This window comes from Oryx dammah, unplaced genomic scaffold, assembly GCF_014754425.2.
Source record: "Oryx dammah isolate SB20612 unplaced genomic scaffold, SCBI_Odam_1.1 HiC_scaffold_28, whole genome shotgun sequence".
NCBI lineage: Eukaryota > Metazoa > Chordata > Mammalia > Artiodactyla > Bovidae > Oryx > Oryx dammah.
The window spans coordinates 15,771,088-15,789,013 of record NW_024070212.1 but is presented as its reverse complement, the minus strand read 5'-3'; the positions used below and the strand labels follow the sequence as shown (position 1 = coordinate 15,789,013).

Here is a 17,926-nt window from a genome sequence, read left to right as displayed (position 1 = left end):
ATTTCAAATATCAGGAAGATGAAATGAGAGAAAAAAAGATCATGCTCCACATTTTTAATATTCATAGCTGCAGAATCCTTTTCCCCTGTAAAAGTGTTTCATAGGAGCCCATTAGGGAAAGTAGGACAAAGTGGAATTGCTCTGGCTGAAGAAATGGACTGTGGTGGATGGAAAGGGAACGGCATGACTTGTCATCCAGCCCAGTAACTTGCCTCGGGCTCCACAGACAGTTTTAAAAATCACTAATTGATTTTCTATTATCTGTGGCAATTCTTTAATATCAAAATGTTTTTTCTTCCACCAAAGATACTTCTTTGTCATACATCACACTACACATTATTTATTGTGTTAGCCTAGACACAATCTGGGGCTTCTCAGGTGGTGCTAGTGGTAAAGAACCCTCCTGCCAATGCAGGAGATCTAAAGAGATGCAGGTTCGATCTCTGGATTGGGAAGATCGCTTGGAGAAAGGCATGGCAACCCACTCCAGTATTCTTGCCTAGAGAATCCCATGGATAGAGGAGCCTGGTGGGCTCTTGTCCACAGGGTCACAAAGAGTCAGACACTACTGAAGCAACTTAGCATGCCTACACAATCTAATTAGTAATGTAATTCCTTCTCAGAAATATACTGTGTCCAAAAGCTAAGAAATTATTTCTGCTCTGAGAAATGTATTACTGAAATGACTGGACAGAAAACTCTTATTATTTCTAAGTACACTAATCTAGAAGTGCTGTTAATTCAGTCATGTACTAGGCTATAATTAGGCACTACAGTATCTATAGTGACAATGAAAGCAAAATATTTAATCTATTTCAGGGATCAAACTTTTAAAGCTGCCCAAGTACTTCAAAAGAACTATTAATATACATACAATTGATATGCTAATTAAAATTACTTTTTTAGTGAATGTCAAAGTTGCTCAGTCGTGTCAACTCTTGGCAACCCCATGGACTATACAGTCCATGGAATTCTCCAGGCCAGAATACTGGAGTGGGTAGCTTTTCCCTTCTCCAGGGTATCTTCCCAACCCAGGGATTGACCCAGGTCTCCCACATTGCAGGAGGATTCTTTACCAGCTGAGCCACAAGTAAAAACCATTTGGTTTTACTATTCATTAAAGCAAATCTTTTAAACACTGTGTCAGTCTAAGTTTGGTTTTAGTATGTACTACATTCATAAACTATAAGAGCTAAAAGGAAATTCCCTCGTAGCTAAGTTGATAAAGAATCCACTGCAGTGCAGAAGTCTACCTGCAATGCAGGAGACCCGGGCTAGATTCCTGGGCTGGGAAAATCCCCTGGAGAAGGAAATGGCAACCCACTCCAGTATTCTTGCCTGGGAAATTCCATGAACAGAGGAGCCTGGTGGGCCACAGTCCATGGGGTCACAAAAGAGTTGGACACAACTGAGCGACTGAACACGCATGCAGAAGGAAATTCAGGAGTATATCATTCCTTTCATTTTACAGATGAGGACACAGATCTCAACAGGTCTCTAAACGAGTTCATCCCTCCATAATCAGAATAAGACATCTACCTTTTATCTAATCCTTCCCTGTTTGGAATTTCATTTTATCTTGCTCCTCCGAAATCTTACTCCTCAGAAATCTTACTCCTCAGAAATCTTACTCCTCAGAAATCTAGCTCCATCAACTGACCTTTTCATCCATATCTCTGTCATCTCTCTGTTTAACTTATAGACATATTCAAGTTTCTCTTAACTTAAAAAAATTTTGTCTTCTTCAAACTTCTGCTTTGTTTTCCTCCTTCTTTTTAAAGCCAAGCTGTTTTATTGGAAAAGTGATCCAAGACTTCCTTTATTTCTGCTGATTTCACCTGAAGAACATTCTCATTGCAAATTCCTCACTTGGTTACCATGAAATTTTTCTCTCCTGATTTTCCTACTATTTCCTACTCTCCTAATTTCCTATTAAACATTCTTTCTGAGCATCCCTAAAGTTCCTCCTCTTCCAAATGAACCTTAGAAGCTGGCAGTCCACAGTTATGTCTTTGGTCCTCTTCTCCTCTCACTCTGTATATTCTCCCTAGGTTCACTTTCTCTACAGCAGCTTCAACTATAACCTGGGTATACATGCGCCTTCTTTTATATCACCCATCTCTATGAGTACCACCAGCCACCTAAGGCAGGCGCTGGAATAAATTATGAATCGTCACCTTCCATGTCAAGAGGTAAATATATTTTAATATTTAATAACAGTAAATAGCAATATGGAATAAATAACAATATGAACTGAGAAAAAAATGAAAAAAACTATGAAAAAAATCATGGTAAGGATGCCTGGGGAAGGCAGTTCAGGTAAGTGCCTGACACACAGCTGGAACTAAATAAATATCAAATATCTTAGTTTACTTTGTAGTTACTATTGTATTTGTTCACAAATGTCCTAGGCACCTTGAAATGACTAGAGAACAAACAACTCTGAACCAAAACCTCTCCTAAATGTTTTAGACAAATAATGTAACAGAATATAACAGCTAATTAACAAATACTATTCTACAAGAAATACTATACCCTTTAAGACTGATAGGCTCTTACTCAGAGTAAGCCTGCTAAGCCCTACATAGTTACTCCCTCTCCTACTCTATCTGTTCTACTACTTTCCCGATTCTCTGCACTCAGCCGCAGTGTCTTCCTTGCTCGTCTGTAAACATGCCAAACGTGCTTCTGCCTCAGAACCTTTGAAATTGCTATTTCCTCTTTCTGGAGAGCCTTCACCCAGATATCTGTATGGTTCATTGCTCAAATGCAGCCTTATCAGAGAGGACTTCCCTAACTACCCAGAGTAAAATAGTCTGTATCCTCAGCACTTAGAGCAATGTTGAGCACATAGGAGAAATATAATAGGTATTTGCTGAATAAATTAAACAAATTAATTTAAATATTTGAGATTCAAAGATTCAAAAATAGGAAATATTTCGAAATCAATGCTGAGTATTTTATGAATTCTCTGAAAATTTCAATTCTCTGAGAATTTTAATCTTTATACTGTTTTGTTTTCATTGACTATATTAGAGCTCTAAGTAACTCTCTTTGTTCAGTCTTTACAGAGCAGGTTTAGTGAAGTTTTTAAAATTACTCTTAGACACAGATGTAAGGAACAGACTTTTGGACCCTGTGGGAGAAGGTGAGGGTGGGATGATTTGAGAGAATAGCATTGAATCATGTATATTACCATATGTAGAATAGATGATCAGTGCAACTTGAATGCACGAAGCAGGGCACCCAAAGCCAGTGTTCTGGGATAGCCCAGAGGGATGGGGTGGGGAGGGAGGTGGGAGGGAGATTCAGGTTGGGAAGACACATGTACACCCGGGGGTAATTCATGTTGATGTATGACAAAAACCACCGTAATATTGTAAAGTAATTATCCTCCAATTAAAATAAATTAATTAAAAAATTACTCTTGCCTCAATTTAACAAATATTAAGTAGCCACTGCAGACAATATCATCTTTTCTCAATTATTCATGTAAAAACAAGAACAAATTAAATAACATTTACACAAGTTCCTCCAAAGTTTTCCCTGCTCCTATTTACAATTTTTTAATATAACCTTATTGATTTATTTATATTTGGCTGTGCTGGGTCTTCGCTGCTGCTTGAGCTTTTCTCTAGTTGTGGTGCACGGGCTCTAGAGTGTGTGGCCTTCAGCAGTTGCAGCTCCCAGGTTCTAGAGCATAGGTTCAATAGTGGTGGTGCACAGACCTAGTTGCTCAGCTGCATGTGGGATCTTCCCAGACCAGGTATTGAACTGTTTCTTCTACATTGGCAGGCAGATTCTTTAGTACTGGGCCACTAAGGAACCCCGCCTATTTACAATTTATATTATGTTGCACATATGTTCAACAGATTACAAATAACAACGACTCTTCTGTACCTACCCTTTGTTAGAAATTATGACAATAATAATTTATAGTGCTTTTTAAAAGATAGAACCTATGGAAAATAAATGTAGTAGTGTTATAATCATGCTTAACCAGTTATTTTACCAAGGAACATGTCTAGCTTGCTCAAGGAAATATAGATTGGCAGCGAAAACTTGAACAAAAGGATACTTTTGTGGACGAAGATAAGGTTAGTGTGGCCCAGCTGGACAGCAGTCACCACGGCTGTTTTCTCATCCAGTAAAGCCACTTTCCCAGAAAGAGAAATATTATATGAAACTCTGTGGTCTTGCAATTCTAGTGTATAATGTTCCAGGGGAAATTTCACCTCTGTAAGACATGAAAGATACATAACCATAATGAAAACAATAGAACATAGTATATTGTTGGATTATAAGAAGAAGCAGGTCAAAGTAAGAGCAAAATCTGCTTTTCCCTTTATTTTCTCCCAACTATAATGAATCTCTACATATATAGAAATTGAGGGGGACTACTATGTGAGTTTACTGTTGCTTATATTCTTAAAACTCAGTAAACTGAGAGTAGGAGGAGGGATTTCCACTAGGCAAGTAAATAAAGGACTAATGTTAATGGAGCAAACGTGCACTTTTCTTCCCTTGTCCTAAGTTAGGAAATTTTGGTTGTTTTAATAGACAATTCAGATCTTTATGGGCACTGAAGCTAAGTAGTAGTTGAACTATAGCATTAGTCTGTTTAAGATATGTGGGCTACCTCAGTCCAGTATTAGCTCAAGTACAGCAATAAAAGAATACAGTTAATCTTTGAACAGTGCAGGGATTAGAGGCACTGACACTCCCCCATTGACCTCCCCATGCAGTTGAAAATCCACGTATTAAGTCAACCCTCTATAACCCCAGTTCTGCATGCATGCTTTCAGCCAACCAAACATCGTATAGTACTGTAGTGTTTATTTTTTAAAAATCTGCATAAAAATGGAACTGCACAGTTCAGACCCATGTTGTTTGAGGGTCAACTGTACTTTTACCACAAAAATCTAATCTTCCACAGAAAGAACAAAAAGTATTTTGCATATATAATGTGAAGCTGCTTCTCTTGTCAGCAGAAAAGATTTAGGAAATGTTAGTCTTAGGAAAAGCTAAATCAACTTACCTGTCATTCTTCCCTGAACCATTTTTGCAACTCGGTATTTAATATATGCACCTACTAAGAGATAAATATCTTGGGATGGTATAAGAAATATATTCTCCAAAACAAGCAGACGTATCAATGCTGCTGCCACTTTCTAAAAGAAGGAAAAAAAAAACAAACCAGAAAGTTTCCACAGGCAAAATCCTCAAGGTTACCCTCCTTATTAAAGTTTACTTTTATAAATTTCTTCTAAAATATTTTGCCAGGATTAAAACAATGCTTTCCTAAGCACAGATCATAATTTCAGTTAGCCTTAAAAAGTGATCATGAATATTAATACAGTGTCAGCTTTCTAAGTCACTTATTAACTAAGTCACTCAAACAAAGAATAGAAAACAACAAGCTTTCTTAAAGGAGAAAGGTAGGTAAATAAAAAGGCAAGTGTGTAAAATGGGAAAAAGTAAGACCTAACTGTATTCCACTGAAATTCTTTTAACCAACCTCTGGTGAACTGATTTTCCAGATTAAGTTACTCTGTATCCCTTGTTGAACATATCAATTCTTGTGAAGGCTTACCCAATACAAGGTTAACAGGCTGCTCTCTAGGATATCCACATACATGTTACTGCCACTTGAAATGAATGCTTGCCAAAAGACATTTGCTTTCTCAACTTTAATAATAATTAATTTAAAAAAAAAACATTATATGAAAAGAGTTGTTTTCTATAAAAAATTTAAATGTTTTGAAAAGTTATAGTCAGGACGTTCCTGGTGGTCCAATGGTTAAGAGTCTGCCTGCCAATGCAGGGGACACAGGTTCAATCTGTGGTTGAGGAAGATCCCACATGCTGCAGAGCAACTAAGCCTGTGCATCACAACTACTGAACCCATGCCCTAGAGCTTGTGCTCTGCAACAAAAGAAGCCACCACAATGAGAAGCCTGTGCACCTCAACTATAGAGTAGCTCCCACTCGCCACAACTAGAGAAAGCCCCAGTACAGCCAAAACACAACAATCTGACTGTGGGTCAGATCATGAACTCCTTACTGCCAAATTCAGACTTAAATTGAAGAAAGTAGGGAAAACCACCAGGCCATTCAGGTATGATCTAAATTAAATCCGTTAGGATTATACAGTGGAAGTGACAAATAGATTCAAGGAATTAGATCTGATAGACAGAGTGCCTGAGGAACTATGGATGGAGGTTTGTGACATTGTACCGGAGGCGGTGATCAAAACCATCCCCAAGGAAAAGAAATTCAAAAAGGGAAAACAGTTGTCTGAGGAGCCCTTACAAATAGCTGAAAAAAGAAGAGAAGCAAAAGGCAAAGGAGAAGAGAAAAGATATACCCATCTAATGCAGAGTTCCAAAGAATAGCAAGGAGAGATAAGAAAGCCTTCCTAAGTGAACAATGCAAAGAAATAGAGGAAAACAACAGAAAGACTAGAGATCGCTTCAAGAAAATTAGAGATACCATGGGAACATTTCATGCAAAGATGGACATAATAAAGGACAGAAATGGTAAGGACTTAACAGAAACAGAAGATATTAAGAAGAGGTGGCAAGAATACACAGAACTATACAAAACAGATCTTCATGTCCCAGATAACCACGATGGTGTGGTCACTCACCTAGAGCCAGAATTCTGGAATGCAAAGTCAAGTGGACCTTAGGAAACATCACTACAAATAAAGCTATCGGAGGTGATGGAATTCCAGCTGAGCTATTTCAAATCCTAAAAGATGATGCTGTGAAAGTGCTGCACTCAATATGCTAGCAAATTTGGAAAAGTCAGCAGTGGCCACAGGACAGGGAAAGGTCAGCTTTCCTTCCAATCCCAAAGAGAGGCAATGCCAAAGAATGTACAAACTACCACACAAATAAATAAATTAATTTTTTAAAATTAATTTTAAAAAATAGTTAAAGGCAAGCTAAGGATAAATTTTAAAAAAATTTTTTATTAAGAAAAAATTTAAAAAAGAAATTAAAGGATAGCTAAGATGTACTGCTATCAAATTAGGTGTAGGTGAGAAATGTAAAAGACTAGGGGAAAATCCTTGAAAAATATACTAGAATTCTGCACTCAAATTGCTTCACACATGTATAATCTTTCACTCAACCATAAGATAAAATGAAAAATGAAAAAGAAACTAGAAACTAATTTGTGCAAGAATGAGTATATATATTTTTAACCAGTGAATCATAGACAAAGAAAAGTCTCGGACCTACATCAAAGGATTGGTGAATAAAATGCAGTTATATGTTTTAAGAGAAAATGCCAGTAACATTTGTAATTGTATGTGGGTAATAACATGTTTAAGGAAGACAGGTTTTCAAACAATGTTTATCTGTTTCAAATAACTTTTTCAATTGGCCTAAATCAATCAGGTTAGAGGATTTCTATTATAGATAAACATAAGAAACTATTCCATAGGCAAGACTTAATGTCTATAGCAGTAAATTTTTACCTTATAGAATGGTTCAGAAATTCGAACTTTTACGATAGCAGCACCAGTTTTAATGCCAGACACCAAAATCATATCTCCCTGTTTCTCTTCTTTTTCCATCTCAGCTATATATGCAGGGGGAGAATATTCTGCTTCAGAGTATCTCAAAATCCTAAAGAGATAAACTTTGTTTCTAGTAGATTATTCTTCTTCCAAAAGGCTCTGAGAGACTTTAAACATAGTCTCTTCAATGTCTGTATAGTGTCAAAAGTTTAAAATTTCCACAATGACTAGATAGAAGAAAAGTACTTAATATGCTTCTGGCTAAACCTGTTGTAAGACTAAAACCCGGATTATCTGAGAGCTATTGCTTGGTACTGAAGAGAAAATTTCATACTAATATCCACTCACTGTATTTCAGTGAGTGTTGATAGCTTGAAAAACCAAAGTGTCAGAAGATACAACAAATAATTGTACAGTTCTGATTTCATGAACTCCTCTGCAGTGACTCAAATTAAACCATCAAGGTACCTTGCCATATTTTCCCATGATAAATTTATTTGTTCCAAATAGTTCCAGATAGAAAAATGATCAAAACCCACACAAATGATTGCTGTTCAGTGTGCTACCCAAAGGCAGATGTCTTCTTCAAAATCAGATAGTTAGGTTTGGTTTCAAGGTTACCTAATTTTGCTAGACAGTTCTTCTACTGCTGATTCATTATCCCGGGCAATGCTCCACTCAAACACCATCCCTGCCAAACTACTAAAAGTATTTCCTGTAAAGCAAGGCAAAAGCAGACAAGACAAAATCACATATTCAAAAATATTCAGGTATCTTTAATAAGCAAGGGAAATTTAACTAGAAAATTATTTTTAAGCCTCTTTCATTAACAAATAGATACACTATCATTAATGACTTAAAACACATCTACCAGGAAGACTCCCTACACAGAATAAGTACGGTTGCTGTATAAGCTTTCTGAAAGTGAAAATGACTCAAGCTGGTTAACTGCTGGTTGACAAAATTATGGCACTATTTCTGTTCCTTTCAACATAAAAAGGCCACCTTATAATCTATCTCAGGGTTCACAGGCATCCCTAAATCCTGGTCCCTCTAATAAAAATTTTTATAAAAGCTAGGTTTGAATATTACTAATATGTTCATTTCTCATATTTTTAAAATCGCTCTTCACTAGTTTACAAAGAAAGAAGCAATGCATTAAAATGTTGTTGTTTTTTTTTTTTTACATATTACATTAGTGTAGTATATGAAAGGCAATGGCACCCCACTCCAGTACTCTTGCCTGGAAAATCCCATGGACAGAGGAGCCTGGTAGGCTGCAGTCCATGGGGTCACCAAGAGTCGGACACAACTGAGTGACTTCACTTTCACTTTTCACTTTCATACATTGGAAAAGGAAATGGCAGCCCACTCCAGTGTTCTTGCCTGGAGAATCCCAGGGACGGGGGAGCCTGGTGGACTGCTGTCTATGGGGTCGCACAGAGTCGGAAATGACTGAAGTGATTTAGCAGCAGTAGCAGTATATGAAAAACAATGTAAAATCAGTCTTAAGAAAGATAAAATTATAAAATTTTCACAGGTTTACATTTAATTCTCTTGGCCTACAGAAAGTAGACTGATCAAAACAGAGCTAATAATAAATTCCAAAATGTACTTTTCTTTTTTTCTCCAAAAATGTTCTTAATTGTTGGGACCATTAGCAGAAGCTCAGTAGCAGAATTTGGATTCTGAACTAGAAAATTTTAATGAAAGTCTGTAGTTAATACATCAAACCACACTCAGAATTGTTAATTCTTCTTGCACATGAACTTCATATGAGAAAATAAACATTATTTCCAACCTACTTTTATCTCTCAAATTTCTGTTTCCAAAAACTAAACACAAAAGTGTTCATTTTAGGTAATTTTGTTGAATCCTCTGACATTCTTTACCTGCAGCATCCAATGCCCTCACCATCAGTTCCAGTGGTGAATCATCTACATAGAGTTCCCGTGTTCGAGATATAATTTCAATGTTGTTTATCACATCAACCTTAACATCACACCGCAGTTCATGGTCAGTCACTAAAACGAACCCAAAAACTGAGAATTTAATTCAACGGGTCATGAATCTATTAAATATTTCATATACTGAGGAGCTTATTCTAAATATTAAGAAAAAGAAAGGCATAACAGTTCCTTTCAACCTGTGGAAGAAAACAGCATTGCAACAAAATATATAAGAGCATCTGTTTACAAGAAGAGACACTAGAGCAGTGATTCCCAGACACTGATCTATAACAATGTTTTTATTCACCCATCAAAAAATGAGAATTTTAAAACATTAATAAAATTAAATATATTCACTTTAAAGGAATATATGTTCAGTATTACTTTTGAAGTGTTAGAATGCTTTTCCTTTTATGAAATTATAAGAGTACATTTTAAAAAATGTGTTTATTTAGGAAAGTAAGAGGGTGGCAACCATATGCCATTCCTGTCTGCCAATAAATTTCTCTCTCACTTCACTTCTTTCCATTTTTTTTCCTGGACCATGAGATTAAAAAGCCTGAGAATCATGTATTAGACCCAACTAGAGTTCCACTCAGTATGTTTGTCACTCAGTTGTGGCCAACTCTTTGCGACACTGTAGACTGCAGCCTGCCAGGCTCCTCTGTCCATTGAATTCTCCAGGCAAGAATACTGGAGTGGGTTGCCATTCCCTTTGTCCATTGAATTCTCCAGGCAAGAATACTGGAGTGGGTTGCCATTCCCTTCTCCGGGGGTCTTCCTGACCCAGGAATCAAACCCAGTTCTCCTGCATTGCAGGCAGATTCTATACCATCTGACCCACCAGAGAAGCCCAATATAGTCATGATTAACTTCAGAAACACAAATTGAAACAGTACAGAAAGTAGATTTATTTTCATAACGATGAAATAAGGGTGAAATAAAAATTATTTTGGGGATTTCCTTGGTGGCACAGTGAATAGGAATCTGTCTGCCAACACAGGGGACATGGTTTCAATCCCTGGTCCAGGAAGATTCCACATGCCTCGAAGAAACTAAGTCTGCGTGCCACAACTACTGAAACCCACTCACCTAGAGCCTGTGCTCCACAACAAGAGAAGCCACTGCAATGAGAGGCCCACGTACTGCAACAAGGAGCAGCCCCAGCTCACTACAACTAGAGGAAGCCTGTGAGCAGCAACGAAGACCCAATGCGACCAAAAAATAAATTAAATTTTCAAAAATTATTTTAAAATATTTTGGGACTTCCCTGGTGGTACAGTAGGTAAGAATCTGCTGGCCAATGCAGGGGACAGGGGTTCGATCCCTGGTCCAGGAAGATTCCACATGCCAAGAAGCAACTAAGACCACAGACTACAACTACTGAAGTCCATGTGCCTAAAGTCTCTGCTCTGCAACAAGAGAAGCCACCACAATGAGAAACGTTCACTACAGCAAAGAGTAGCCCCTGCTTGCCACAACTAGAGAAAGTCTGTGCACAGAAACAATGATTCAGTGCAGCTGAAATATAAATAAATTAATTTAAAAAATTTTTTAAGTATTTGCTGAATAACCACATGCTAAGCACAGTGCAAAATGTACTGATCATTCCATTCTATTCTTTCCACCAAAATCATTCAGCTGTCTAAATCCTTTCTTAATCCTTCACTTGAACTTTTATACCTAAAATTTATGCCTTCATCTCCAAACTCCTCTACCTGTCCTGTACCTAAAGTTGAAAATCTAGATATCCCACTACAAAAAGGCATTTTCATATATTCATAGACTACATCTGGAATGATACAGAAAAGTGGTTCTCTCTTGGAGAAATGAGATTAGAGATTTACTTTTCATTATATAACCTTTTGGGGTTTCCCTGGTGGCTCAGACCATAAAGAATCTGCCAGTAATGCAGGAGATTACCCCTGGTTTGGTCCCTGAGAAGAAAGATCCCCTGGAGAAGGGAATGGCTGCCCACTCCAGTATTCTTGCCTGGAGAATTCCATGGACAGAAGAGCCTGATAGGTTACAGTCCATGAGGTCACAAAGTGTAGGACATGATTGAACGACTAACACTTTCACTACTTTCACATATAACCTTTCATATTCTTTAAATATTTTATCAAAGGGAGGTAACATCTAGTCAGAACAAAACAAAACAAAAAATCAAAATAAATCTAACACTCTTACCAAATAGAATATGCCCACCTCGTCTCTCACCATTATCCATCTCTGTCACAGTTGAGTAGTACTGAAAGTCACTTGGTCATGTCCAACTCTTTTCGACCCCATGTAGCCCACCAGGCTCCTCTGTCTATGGAATTCTCCAGGCAAGAATACTGGAGTGGGTTGCCATGCCCTTCTTCAGGGATCTTCCCAATCCAGGGATTGAATCCAGGTCTCCCACATTGCAGGCAGAATTCCCTAGTAGCTAGTGGCTAATCTCTGCCATAGCCACTCATTTTCTCTATTAGACTATTACCAAAAACATCATAAACAAAATCCCAAGCACCTAAACACTAATGGAGTACTTAAACCTTTTAACCTTTACAGATACCTTATAGTTAGTAGGTAATTCAATGTTTGTCAAACAAACGAAGAGTTTCTCTTAAGGCATGCTCTTCCCTTTCAAAATGTCCCTTCCCATTTCAGAGTGCCAGTTCCCATGAAGATAAGAAAGCATCTTGTAGAACACTAAGACGGCCATTCATTACTGGGAATCTCCATCATCTATGTACACAATTGTTTTAATAGCAAAATTGTGAAAGCCGATTTGAAAGATACTTTTGGAATATTCACAAGTCAGATGAAACTAAGCTGAGAGCCAGATTTGACATTTCTCCAAGCAACTGTGTGGTCTTTCAACATCAGAATGAATTCATGTAGTTAAGAGTAATTACATGACTTCCCTGATGGTACAGATAAGAATCTGCCTGCTGCAGGGGACAGGGGTTCTATCTCTGGTTCAAGAATATTCCATATGTGGAGGAGCAATTAAACCTGTGAGCCACAACTGCTGAGCCCACACTCTAGAGCTTGTGAGCCCCAACTACTGAGCCCATGCACCTAGAGCCTGTGGTCTGCAACAAGAGAAGCTATAGCAATGAGAAGCCTGTGCACCACAATAAAGAGTAGCCCCTCTCTCGCCACAACTGGAGAAAGCCCACTCACAGCAACAAAGACCCAGTGCAACCAAAAATAAATAAAATTTGAAAAGAGTAATTACATTAAAAACAGCATATGTGACCAAAGCAACACTTCTTTTCTCATCTTTGTATCCTTCTCTATCCACTGTAGCTGCCCTGCATGACACGGTCCTCAAAGATTCTCATCTTTGAAATCTCATATGTCATTGACTCCAAGACTCATTTTTCTGACATTTCAACATCTCTGAAATTAGGGTTTTATCTTATGACTGATGACATCTTAGAACTGTCAACCACCAGCAGTCATAGCATAGTTATCATTTACTGCATTCATGAGAACTTTAAAAGGGCCAACATCAAACTTGCAGAATGGGTATTAGTAGATGGAAGGAAACATGAACAATGGTGGAGTCCTCTTTCCCCTTGGAACCAAACACTTAAGGACACAGAGTGGGAAAGATGGCGACTCAGATGTGCTAGAAACCTTTTCAAAGCTGGAGACAAAATAGGTCAGCTTTATAAATTGTAAAGCCAACTAATGAGTCCAATACTAATACCTTGTAGGTGGTTTTGGTTTAATTCTTTTAAGAAATGCAAGAACACTAACAGTCTCAATGGTACAAAGGAAGATGTTGTGGGGATAAACACAGACATTGATGATTCCCAATCAAAAAGTGATTCAGGACTTCCCTGGTGGTCCAGTGGTTAAGAATCTGCCTTCCAATTCAGGAGACGCAAGTTTGATCCCTGGCTGGGGAACTAAGATTCCCACATGCCATGGGGCATCAAAGTCCATGTGCTGCAACGAAGAGCTAACGCAGCCAATAAATAAATAAATAAAAATTTTTTTTTAAGTGATTCAGATGAAGCAAAAATGTTAAATTTGTCTTAGGAATATTTTAACCAGTTAATTTTATTTCCTTTTTATTAGGCTTGAGAGTGATACACAATAAAAATAACCATCTAAGTCAAAAAAAGCCCTTCAATAGGTATAAAGTAAAAATTCTAAGTGAAGAAAAGCAGTTTAGTTGGCAATGTTGCTCTTGCTGCTGCTGCTAAGTCACTTCAGTCGTGTCCGACTCTGTGCGACGCTATAGGCAGCAGCCCACCAGGCTCCCCCATCCCTGGGATTCTCCAGGCAAGAATACTGGAATGGGTTGCCATTCCCTTCTCCAATGCATGAAAGTGAAAAGTGAAAGTGAAGTTCCTCAGTTGTGTCCGACCCTCAGCGACCCCATGGACTGCAGCCTTCCAGGCACCTCCGTCCATGGGATTTTCCAGGCAAGAGTACTGGAGTGGGGTGCCACTGCCTTCTCCAAATGTTGTTCTTAGTAGTACATTAAAAATAGTTACAATAGATGGCATCTTCAATTATATGAAATATGGTATACCAAACATCTTAAATTTATCTTTAATAATACAGTATAGATATATAATTTATCAAAATATTTAAGAGCCACACAGATGTTTCTGACCTATCAATATGAAAATACCAAGTGCCAGAAACTCAAGGACACAAATAGTGTTTCTTAAGCTGCTCTGGTCTAAAACAGACTACCATGTGCTTCCCAAATTTCAGTATGTATGAGAATCATCTGGAGAGCTTGTTAAAAACACAGATCCCTGGGACTTCCTTGGTGACTCAGTGGCTAAGAATCTGCCTGCCAAGACAGGGAACACAGGTTCAGTTCTTGGTCCAGGAAGATCCCATATGCCATGGAGCAGCTAAGCCTGTGTACTACAGCTACTACTGAGATGGAGTGCTGCGATTACTGAAGCCTGCGCACCTTAGAACCCATGGTCCCAGAGGAGAAGCCACTCCAATGGCAAGCCTGAGCACCACAACAAATAGCAGCCCCCACTCACCCCAACTAGAGAATGCCCTGGCACAGCAATGAAGACCCACTGAAGCCATAAATTAAAACCACAGATCCCTTGGCTCATTCCAGAAATTCTGATAAAGCAGATCTAAGGTGGGGCCTGAGAATTTACACTTCTAACAAGCTCCCAGGTGATGCTGAAGATGCAGATTCTTAGATGACACTAGTACTTGAGAAGTACTAGTTTTTTATTTTATTTATTTATTTATTGGCTTCACTTGGTCTCTTACTGCACACAAACTTTGTTTGTCTAGTTGCAGTGAGCGGGGACTACTCTTGAGTTGTGGTGCTCAGGCTTCTCCTTGTGGTGGCTTCTCTTGTTGCAAAGCATGAGGTCTAGAGTGTTCAGACTTCAGTAGTTATGTCATGTGGGCTTAGCTGCCTGTGGCACATGGGATCTTCCCTGACCATTGAACCCATCTCCTGCATTGGCAGGCAGATTCTTAACCACTGGACCACCAGGGAAGCCTGAGAAGTACTAGTCTTTATTCTGCCTTTTGCCTCACTCAAGACCAACCTCCGAACCTAACAACCAAGCTAGTTCTGATAAATAGGTCCTTCCCTTCTCCACTGATTCAAACAACCAGAGTTTCTGCTCTGTATCAGGCCTATTGCCAAGGGCTGGATGTTCAAAAATAAAAAAAGTTACAGGCTAGAATGCCACAATTAAGGTTTATATTGCAGGAATCCTTTTTTCTACCTTAAGGGGCATTTGAAGCCAACACTGTCTGTGTTAACTATCTATAAAAGATATCAGATTTTTCTACTCCAGGGGAACAGTTACATAGTGTGTTTTGTCTCAACATACCTATCTCTCGAGCAAGAATAACACTGCTGAGGCGTATTGGTTGGGTAGATTCAGCAATGAGTACTGCTTTTTGAGAACATAAGGTGCCATTTTCATATAAAGGTTCAACAGTTACTGCATCATGATGGGTGGAATGCCTGCCAGGATGAAATATGAATGTGGGTTAAAATTAACTTTTGGTGGAACATAGGTTCCTATAGTTTTTCCATGTTACATACTACCAGATATATTTAAAGGTTTTTCTTTAAAGTAGAAACATTGCTTAAAGAGGTAAGATTTAAGTGGAAGAGACTGATTAGAACATTTTCCAGTGATCCCTTGTGCCAAGTTATATTCCTTCCTCAATATTTAAACTAAGATTGTTAACAATCTTCCCTCAGTATGTAAAAATAGGATTGATGCTGTTTCCAACAATGAGACCTGGCTTCTCAAACTCTGAGGAATGAATTTCCTCCAATCCTAGAAATTGGACTGTTGCTATCTAAGGTGGAAATCTTGCTAAAATTATGAGGCATGAGTCCCACTCAAAATACAGTTTAAACAATCATTAATATTTTTGGATGGATGGAAGGAATGGCTATCAATGCTAGACTGATGCCTTCCATCATCCTCAGTCAGGAGATATGTCACGCTGGATCACTGTGTAAGCCTGATTTCCTTATACAGCCTCATAAAATGGGAGATGAACTTCTTACACTATGGAGAAAACTTAGTGCTTCTCTTCAGTGATGGTAAAAGGAAATCTCCAATTAGGATGAGCCCTCTGATACCTTGGAGCCCACTTCAGCTAGGTTCCCTTACAGTTAGGAAACCATACAACCTATGGTTGGGTTCTCTCACACCAGAAAATCATGTCTTTTCATCCTCAGTCAGAAAGTCATTCCCCCCAGGGTTGATTACCCCAAACTTGAGTGTGCACTTCAAGAGAGTACTCTCATATGAGGGAGGAGACATATTAATATGTGACAGGCAAGTCTTATCTCCACCTAAAATACACCTTCTCATACAAGTTTATACTTCATATTATCTATGCCTCAATTCACTCTCTTGTAAAATGGAAAAAATAGCGCTTACTCAATAAGACTGTAAAAACGCAATGAGTTAACACATGCAAAGTACTTAGTTAAGTATGCAATAGTTAAGTGTTTTTACACTGAAAACCTCACTTTAGTTTGCAGAGAACTCGCACATCCTAAGCCTCTATAGCCCCTCAATAAATTTCCTCAAAAATAAATAAATAAATAAATAAATAAATTTCCTCAGACTTTGGGAATCCCTCATCCTAGCTCTTAACACTGAAAGTTCTTTGCGGTGGGTAGCCACGGTTGTCTGAGGCCACCAACACAGGGTTTCCTTGTACCCTGACAGCTGTTCACATAGTGACTACCCTTCCCAACACATACCATGAGAAAGCCAATCTCACACATTAACTGCTCATAAAAGGACCCACACATAGGCTGAAAACATCCCACACAATGAGGGTAGGCCATCAGAAGGGCTGGCCCTCCATTCCTGCTGACACCCCACCACTGATCCCTACAGGCAAGGCTCTTCAGGATGAGTGACCACAAAGTATTCCGGTGGCGTCGTCTTCCGTTCAATGAACCCTTCCCATTCTTCCTGGGCGGCGTGGGGGTGCATACTCTCGTGATCCCGCCACCCCTCACCAAGTGTAGCAGCCCCGCTGAGCCTCTAGCAGGAAAGGAACCCGGCCTGGCTCCTGGCCAAAGGGTAGCAACACCTGTGGTACGTTAAGTTTGTTGGCCAAGGTTCCAACCAAAAAGAGAAGCAGAAACAGGAGGCGCTGTAGAGTCACGCAGAACAGCCCGAAGCCTCGGGGATTTGGTGACCCAACAGCGGTCATGGCGCCCAGCAACTGCTGTCTCCTCGCTTAACTACAGCCGTGCCCTCAGCACAAACATCAGCCAATCCGCAGGGGTGACGTCAGCAGGCGGCCGTACCGCTTGGAATTACGGGAATGTTTTTAGGAAGGGCTCCAACAAGCCGTTATGGAAACTTTTAAGGCAGAAACCCGGCTAGCTACCCACTTAAAGGGCTACTTTCTTAAATATTAGGTGGCAGGCCTTAAGAATAGGCAAAAAAATCTTTAAAACAAAAACAAAAAAACCTCCCCGTTAATTTCTCCTCTGTTGCCTACTGTGTGTTTGACTCCTAGGGCAACCCCCCACCAACTTTTTTGGGGGGCAGTAATTTCCAGTCAGCATTGACCCGTGCATATAAATGGAAAAAAATGTTCCAGTCTCTGGTATAAACAGCTGGACTTTGTCAAGGAAGCTGTGTCATTTTTACTAGTAAGTCAGATTCATGTCCAGTCTCAATGCCAGAGTGCAGGAAATGCCAGGCACTGGCGTCTCAAAGACAGCTTTGAAAGCTATCCACTCACACAACCTGTCTGTAAGCAAATACTTTGAGAGCACCTCTTGTTAAATTAACTTGTTTTCTCCAAATATCTAACAAAGTATTAGCTCAAAGGCTGTCTCAGGACAGTTTATTAAAACCACACATATATAGGAGTACGTAATCGGCGTCATATTATTGAAATTGTTTAGTGAGCGGAGTCCAATAAATCTGGGATTTACGAGAAAGAATAAGCA

General features: G+C 39.0%; 1 protein-coding gene across 1 annotated transcript in view; it reads right to left on the bottom strand.

The window, feature by feature from the left end:
- Positions 1 to 17,208, bottom strand: part of NUP210L (nucleoporin 210 like) — a 94,672-nt gene extending 77,464 nt beyond the window's left edge. The window contains 7 exon segments of the mRNA XM_040230561.1: positions 4,079 to 4,237; positions 5,039 to 5,171; positions 7,487 to 7,637; positions 8,150 to 8,243; positions 9,421 to 9,552; positions 15,312 to 15,448; positions 16,979 to 17,208. Of these exon segments, the coding sequence (XP_040086495.1) occupies positions 4,079 to 4,237; positions 5,039 to 5,171; positions 7,487 to 7,637; positions 8,150 to 8,243; positions 9,421 to 9,552; positions 15,312 to 15,448; positions 16,979 to 17,175 (1,003 nt within the window). The 5' untranslated portion in view covers positions 17,176 to 17,208.
- Between the last annotated feature and the right edge of the window lie 718 nt (positions 17,209 to 17,926).